The 8463-nt window shown below is 38.8% G+C and overlaps 1 protein-coding gene across 2 annotated transcripts; it reads right to left on the bottom strand.

Moving 5' to 3' along the window:
* On the bottom strand, positions 1 to 8405 carry TEX30 (testis expressed 30). 2 transcript variants are annotated; one of them, XM_014483012.2, is made up of 7 exons: positions 6775 to 8405; positions 4209 to 4366; positions 3540 to 3613; positions 2830 to 3060; positions 2014 to 2062; positions 1309 to 1514; positions 1 to 657 (listed from the first exon to the last, which is right to left on the bottom strand). In XM_014483012.2, exons 2-7 carry the CDS (start codon positions 4333 to 4335, stop codon positions 484 to 486), a joined length of 861 nt encoding a protein of 286 aa, XP_014338498.1. In that variant the 5' UTR covers positions 4336 to 4366; positions 6775 to 8405; the 3' UTR covers positions 1 to 483. The 2 variants fall into 2 exon arrangements, with proteins under 2 accessions (XP_014338498.1, XP_005909986.1); XM_005909924.2 differs by lacking the exon at positions 4209 to 4366 and having other exon boundaries at positions 2 to 657.
* Between the last annotated feature and the right edge of the window lie 58 nt (positions 8406 to 8463).

Genomic DNA, 8463 nt, shown 5'->3' with positions numbered 1-8463 from the left:
CAGAGTCCCCATATATGAAAATGTATCTTCATCTATCCCTTGAGATTTAATAAAACATTAGGTGACTTAGATGTACACATTCTATAAAACTGACTAAATTTACTAAAGCATTGTTCTTCCTTCATAAAGATGACACTGCTCTGCACAATTAAGAGCACTGTTTGAGTTGCACAGCAATGAGACAAAAGTTCTGTTGTAACAAAATTCAACGTTTAATTTTTCAAAACTTATTAAAGAAAATAAATTATATTTGGACCACCTTCAATATTTGTACATCATCTTTATACAACTATGACAGTACTCTCAAGAGACATTTTATAAAGAACATTAATTTCACTATTAAAATGTGTTTTAAAAACGGGGTAACATGAAAGGACATTAAATTAGTCTGAAATATATCTCATAATGCTGAGAAGTATGCTCTTCTTTAACAAATTAACTGTACTTGTATTCAAAATAACATAGCCTTTAACTTATAGACAATTATTTCTTGTCCGTTTCAGTGATTTCCTGGATCCAAAACAAAATCTGTGTATTTATTTCTTTGAAAACATCATTTGTTGATCGTCCTTTCACTGCCATGGAATGATTTGCCTTCTCAATCCAGTGTATTTTATGAGGAGCTTGCATTTTCTGTGCCACTTTCTCCAACAAGTTCTAAAAGGAAAAAAGAAGATGATACTAGACTAATACCCTATTGGTGTTTCATAAAGATTTACTCTCTCCTACCCCACCTATACTTGGCATCCATTCACTAAATATTAAAACCTACTCTAAAGATAACTTCTGAGGCAATGGATTGTGCAAGAAGTGACAATACAGACTTCTTACATATAGCAACACCACAGAACAGATCAAGCATTCATTCTTGACAAGTCAAAAAATTCTTCTAAAAAATATTTTTCCCAAGAAAATTATATATTCTGGGAAAGACACTAAAATTTAGTAATATGTACAAGTTACTTTTCTTCAAGGGTCAATTTTATAACAAATTTGAAGAATGTGATTAAATGCTGAAATGATAAAACAAATATACAGTCTAGTAATCCCAAATTCACAAGATTCAGATATTAATCCTTCATTTGCTAAGTAAGAGTTAATTCATTTATCACCTAATTACAAGGGGTTGAATATTGTCAGTATGCTCATAGTTTTTAGATTCCCCTCAGTAACAGGGTACCAAAGACATAAAAGGAGCATAGTAAAATCAGCATCTTTTTAAAGAGACTGAATGTTGCAGGTAGCATCTTGTTCCCAAGATGTTTCTTTCATTCTCTTTCATTCACACAAACAGCAAGTCATAATCACCTTTTCACACATTTCATCTGCTGAGCCTGACACAAACAGTACAGGATCTTTTATACGAAAGAGATCTTCATCTCTAAGTTTATGCTGCTGTTTTGGATGGTGCAGTGGATAGGAAATACAAATGAGACCTCGAACAAAATCATCAGCATCATCAGGCTCAATATGACACAGTACAGAAGCAGCTGCTCTTGAGCCCATTGAACGACCTAAAATCAATTAAAATCAAGTTCAGTTTGAAATACAGACATTCACATAAAGTAGTAGTGATGATAATGGCAGATTTAATTTACTATGCATCCATCATATTACTTATCTATACTTAACAGAAGGTGGCAATTAACAAGCCTCAATACCCACAGACTTGTGAAGAGCTAAAAACTGATCCTAAATCAAATCTAAAAAAAAAGAATAATTATTTACTGAAAGAATACTTGAAGAGGTAAAGACAAACCTTGTGAAGGGATCAGTTCAGAGGATGATTCAAGAATATAATAAAAGGAGACGTCTTTGGGTTGTAATACATATGTATATGGCTTAAATTCGATTTAAATATTAAAGTACCTTGATGTTATTATACCTGGACGTGACTTACCAAAACAAAACAAAAAATCCTTAACTCTATTCCTGTCATTAATTCTTTATTACCTATTCCTGTATTAATGTGAGTAGATTTTAAAACAAGTATTCACAAGTACTGCAACTTACCTCCAAGGAAAACACCTGCAAGTTTGTATTCTGAGGTCTTTAGGTAATTCTAGAAAAATCAACCAAAAAACCATCAATTCTTCTCCTATATTCCACTGGAAAAACCAACACATATTTCTCATCATTACTAGAGTGTATAAAACTTTTACAAAGACAACCACAAAATTTTAAGGGATTTTACTTGGAAGAGGTAACCAGTTCTTTGCTCTTCTGGTCATGCCTTCACTATCAAGTCATATATTGGGTAATACACGCAAATATGTGAAAAAAAACACTGTCTAAAATATTCAAGTACTAAAACATTTTTAAAGAAAAAAATTTGGAGGGGAAAAAAAGAGCCAGTTAAAAGCTTCCAACTAAGGCAAAATCTGATAATGCTACAACTAACATCTGATTTAAAGCTCTGAAAAACTTAGCACGCTTGAAGTAATTTGGATTAAAAGAAATTTCGGTTTTCATCCAGGGATTTTAGTTTCCAACATGGAAATCATGCTATTTGTACACTCACAGCATATGAGGCTAACTGTCTAGAACTGTATATGCTTAAGTTATATAATTCCAAGAAGGAAATTACATCATAAGTAGATGCCTTGGCAGTATCATGGAGAAACATCTATGATGTGAGCACTCATCCCTATAGAAACTGATGGCAAAAAAGAGCAATCTGACCACTACCCAGCCTTCACACACTGTTGAGTTTCTAAGAATATTCATTAGGGTTTTTAAAATTAAACCAAATGACTAATAAAATTTGTCAATTTACTGTGCATTTAAAAAATAGAATTATTGTAAGTAAATATAAAGAAATTTTCTTACCAAAACTGATTTATATGCCTTAATTCTATGTACAATATTAAGGCCTTTACAGGTAAATCTCAGGCAAAAAAACCCATGAGAGGCAAGATGGGATGCCAGTGATGTCAAATGAGGGAGATTCATATCTCCTGATGCTCCATGTGTAAGAATGACTCCATATGTTAAGCTCTTGTTAGGTACCAAACAAACAGCATCTAGCAATTTATTTCCAAAAGGTACTTTTAACTTTACCTGGAATTCAAGAGAATAAAGGGATCAAAAATTAACTTCCCTGACTATTTAGACAAATGAATAACTATATAGGTTTGTTCTGTAATACAAATGACTCAAATCACAGCCTCAAAATAAAAAGCAATATTAATAATAATTTATATTTAAGTACTTATTGTGTCAGGTACTATCATAACTGCTCTTTATGTATTAACTCATTTAAACTTTCTAAGAATTCTGTGGTAAGTACTGTTACAATTTCCATTTTAGAGATGAGAAAACTGAGGCACAGTACGTTATATCATGTGCCCAAGGTTATATATCCACTAGCCAAGATGCAAATTCAGGCAGTCTGCTCCAAAGTTCTCACTCCTAACCACTAATGCTATACTGTCTCTCACAGTACAAGCTGAAAATAAGAAAATTATTCTGGAGCCATATGACTACAAAAAAAAAAAAAGGAACCCTGAAGATGCAGAATATATGAAAATATGTATTACCTCTGTATGACTCATTTTCACTGTTGAATAACAATCTTTAAGTGCCTTACATCTGAGAAGCAAAGGACATCTCCCTGAAAAGAAGATTCTATTGTGAAAGGTAGGTTGGTAGACATGGATATGATACAAGAACTATGAATGAATACATTTAGTAGCTAAAATAAAGACATTTATATATAACTACTTTAGGAACTGATATCTTTACATCTACATTATTTTCATTCCAATGGTCATTCAGAATTGGTTATAGGGCCGGCCAGGTGTGGGGCTGGCAGATGTTATCTAAGTCAATGTGATACCATAATACGCATTCTGTAAGAAAACTCATATCAAAGTAGGATGCTATATCTTGGTACATATAAATATGTATTTTTCCTAAGCATCTTTGTTCTCAACCAACTATCTTCAACCTAATTTCACAGCATCTTTCTATTAACCCATTTCCTTCGTCTTTACTGGTCCCAACTCTTCCTTCTACCCTGCAGTGGAAGCAGACATCCACATCCTTTGTCCTGAGACTGCAGAAACCTCCCACTAGACAGAATGTAAATCTCCACACTATTGCCTTTGGGCTTGACTATGTGACTTGCTTTAACCAAAAGATGTTTCAGTGTGCCACTTCTGAGCTGAAGCATGGCAAATTTTCCAGAAGGGCTCTTAAACTCTCACCTTCAGCCCCAAGAAAAGTACGCTCCACGTATTTTTGCTTTTTCAGCCCGGGTTCCACAATGAAGATACATGGAGCAGATCTGAACTCAAAACTGAAGTCTGGAGTCCAGCCTAGTCCAATCAACATCTAAACCACTGAAGAACCATGAAATGTCTACCTGAAGAATCAAGGGCATGAAATGCTGTGAGCCACTAAGATTTCAGGGTTGTTACACAGTATTCTTTCCCGTAGTGTAAGAGATCTTTTATTGTTCAGGATATGCTTAACATCAGGATCATTAATTTTTTTCCTATTAACATTTACTAATTTATTCACTGAATAACATGTTCAAAATGTACAAAAGTATACAGTGAAAAGTCTCTCCCTAATTCCACTTTTGCTTTACCATCCAGATCTCCTCTTCAAAGGCAATCAGTATTCTGCTTATCTTTCAGGTATTTTATATACATATATACATACATACATCTTTTTATAAAACTAGTGATATATTTTTTCTGAACCCCCTCCCCAACATATATCTTTGTGATTACTTTTTTATACAATGAGCTTATTTCATTGTTTTTTTATGACTACAAAATATTCCAAAGGAGGGTTGTACAAAATTTATTTTACCAACCATCTATTAATGAAAATTGAGACTGTTTCCAATCTTTTGCTAAAGCAATATTGCAATGAGTGGCAATATTGCAATGGTTTACCAATCTATTAATGAAAATTGAGACTGTTTCCAATCTTTTGCTAAAGCAATATTGCAATGAGTGGCAATACATGTGTGTAGACATATCTATAAATTCCTGTGTCAAAGGGTGTATTCATTTGCATTTAAGAAATACATTTCATTTTTGAATAGGCAATATATGCACATGGTACACTATTTTAAAAGAATAAAAATGTCTGAATAGTGAAGTCTCTTCACATTTTTCCCCCAGCCACAAAGTTTCTTTCCCTTCCAAGAAGCCATCACTGTGACTAATTTATTGTACAGATCCTTCCCTTTACATGTTATGTGTGTGTAGAATTCTCATACAGAGCCTGAAAGGTATTAGACCGGCTGCAAAAAGTTCTGGGATTTAAACTGGAGGAGGAGGATGAAGGGCTTCAGCCTTCACTGTCTGTTTTCATAAATGTAGACTCATAATTGTGCCTGGGGTCCCCAGCTTCAAAGATCCCATTTTATGTTCTCAAGAGAAGAGCCTCCAGTCTCCTGGTGGGAGAGAAGCAGTATCCTACCAGTATGAAACGGGGAAGGAGAGCTTGCTATCTAATTACTTCTCAGACAGACCTCACCTAAGTGGTCTTTATTTGAGCCATGCACATCCATCCCCAGCACCATTCCTTTCATTGCCAGCTCCCAAAGTGTCCCGTGCTGCCAGTTTCTGCACATTTTGAAGATTTTGTTTCTTATATATATATATATAATTGTACGACACTTGCTTTCTGGAGCCCAGTATTTTACTGCTATTGTTTCTTTCCCATTTTCTTCATCTCTGTGGGTTTGTGTCTTTTTGAAAATCCCTTTACTGTACTTTCAGTGAGATTTCAGGGAGTAAAATTAGATACACGTCCTCAACCCACTCTCTTAACCTAGAATGCTCTATTCCTCAACAAGTGGGGTGCTCGTGGTTCTTTTTTTCTGGCAAACGCCACTCTTGCGTGATGGACAGTCCGTCCTTGCCAACAGTGCACACACCTGCTGTTTTTTTTTTTTTTTTTTCTGGCAAACGCCACACTCTTGCGTGATGGACAGCCTGTCCTTGCCAACAGTGCAACACGTGTTGGACTTATAAGGGCAATAGTGAGCCGGCTCTAGCTAATAAATCTCGGGTTTAGCGGGTCAGAAGGGGCGGCGGGGTTGGAGCCTGGCTCCGCCTCGGTGTCTTCAAAGGCAGCAAACGCCACCAACTTCGGAGAGAGGCTGCGACGGTTCACCGTCTGGACCCGCGTGCCCACGCTTGTGGGCGTTTTCAAGAGTGATTTGTGTGACTACTGTCGTCAGGATGCGACAGAGACCACATCCGAAGCCGGATGATCGGATGCCACCACCCCTTAACTTTCAGTTGGAAAAAAAAAATTCTTGCGTCATCCGCCTCGTCCGGGCGGAACGTTGGAAATCGCGAGGAAAACGCAACGGCAACTGTCAGACTTCAAGTCCTTGAGGGGAGTCGCGGGTCCGGGCCGCCTCGACAACAAGCGGAACAAGGCAGAAACTCGAGGTCAGGCTTCCCGGGGTTGGGGACCCAAAGGCGCCCGAGGACCGTCCGATTCCGCCCGTCGGGGCTGCACGGTGGCCGGCGCGCGGGAGATTCTCCTCGCTCGGAGGCCGGCTCGCCCCGCTCTCACCGTCCCTTCTAGGAGCCTCCCGACCGGCCGGCCGAAGCCCCAGCTGCCGCGGCCCGCGGGACCTAACCGACGCCTCACGCCTCACGGAGCCGCCCAACAGCCCCTGAGGGACGACGGCCACGAGGCCGAAACGCCGCTGGAGGGACCGCGGAAAGCCCTCGGAAGCCGTTCCCAAGTAGCAGCCCCGACCACTGCCGCCGCCGCCGCCACAGCCGCCGCACTTACCAGGGACGGGAAAGTGACCGGCAGCACCTAACCGTCCTCACTCCCTTCAGGGAGCGAACTACCACACTCGAAGGGACCGCCTCGCCGCGCCCGCCAGCGCGTCCCGCTACAGCGCAGGCGCGCGCAGGCCCCGCCCCCCAGGCGCGCGAGCTGGCGCGCGGAGCACGCTGGGAGCGGGAGTTTTCCCGCCCCTGCCGCCGGTGCTGTGGCGGTGTCTGCTGCCCAGCCCGAGGGGGCGCTGTCGGGCCGCCTCCCCTCGCTGCCTCACCCCCGACTTCCTCTTTCAGGATCCTTCGGAGTCCCAGCCATTCCCTTCCAGCAGGTGCACCGGCCATAAGGCTAAGACACCGCTTGCTGCCTCAGAAAAAGAAGATTCCATCCATATTGTATCATATCTAATAGTACTTTGTTCCTTATAACTCGTTTCTTTTCATTGCTGAGTAGTATTCAGTTTTACGGATAAACCACATTTTGTTTATCCATTCACTGGTGGATGGCTATTTGGATGGTTTCCACTGTTTGACTTCTTATAAATAACAGTGCTGCAACATTCAGAGAGAGAAGGCAGTGTGATGACAAACAGATTTGAAGATGCTGAGCTGCTGGCTGGGAAAATGAAGGGGCCACAAGACAAGAACCACAAGAAACACACCCCTAGGAGCCAGAAAAGGCATTCTGCCCTCAGAGCCTCAGGAAGAAACCAGCCCTCCAAATACATCGCCATTGTCCCAGAAACACTGATTCCTGACTCTCAAATCCAGAACCCTAAGAGATTGAATTCCTCTTGTTTGGTATTAATACTTTGTCATAGCAGCCATAGGAAACTAATACAAAACTATGGACACCAAAACTTCAATTTCAGATAAATTTTACATGTTATTACTATTCTTTTCTTGATTTTTTTCAACCATTTAAAAATTTTAAAATCATCCTTAACTTTCAGGCTGTCCAAAAATAAGTGGTGGGCCAGATTTAGCTAAATATTAGCATGATTACATCCATGCATTAAAATAATACATAATTGGATGTACTAGAGTTTTTATAATGGAGGTTCTATAATGTTTCGAAATGAGAATAGTATTAATGTAGTTCATCATGGATTAATGGAACAGAATAAATCACCATTAAACATGAATATGTAAATAGATGCCTGAAAAGCATTTAATAAAATTTTAATGTGCTTCCTTTTTAATAATTGGAAATTTCATATTTTAGTAGTCGTTGTTTATCATTAACCATAACAAATATTTTGCTTAACAGTGAGAAGTCAGTAGCATCTTTGATCTCTAGCCACCACCACTAAGCCCACTTTCTCTCTGTAATAACTGTTTTAATCAATCCATAATTGCCCTGCTTATTTATTTTTACTTGTTTATTTCACTCTTCTTTCAGAAGAGATAGTGGCTGTTCACTATTGTATCTGTAGAACCTAATACAATGCCTGGCACATATTAGGTGCTTAATAAATACTTGTTAAATAAAATACATTTGTGATGGATACAGGAAGAGGCCAGATTACAAAAAACCTTGGAAGGTGTATTAATTAGTATTAAGGGAGTGACTGATTATCTAAAATAATAGTGTAAACAAGTCAGAAGTTTACTGCTTTGTCATGTAAACTGTATCTAGGTAGGTGATGGCTTTTGACATGCTTCAGACTGAGTTCAGGACTCAGACACCCATTTTTTT

Source organism: Bos mutus, chromosome 12 (assembly GCF_027580195.1).
Source record: "Bos mutus isolate GX-2022 chromosome 12, NWIPB_WYAK_1.1, whole genome shotgun sequence".
In the NCBI taxonomy this organism is placed as follows: domain Eukaryota; kingdom Metazoa; phylum Chordata; class Mammalia; order Artiodactyla; family Bovidae; genus Bos; species Bos mutus.
This window is presented reverse-complemented; position numbering and strand designations above follow the sequence as displayed.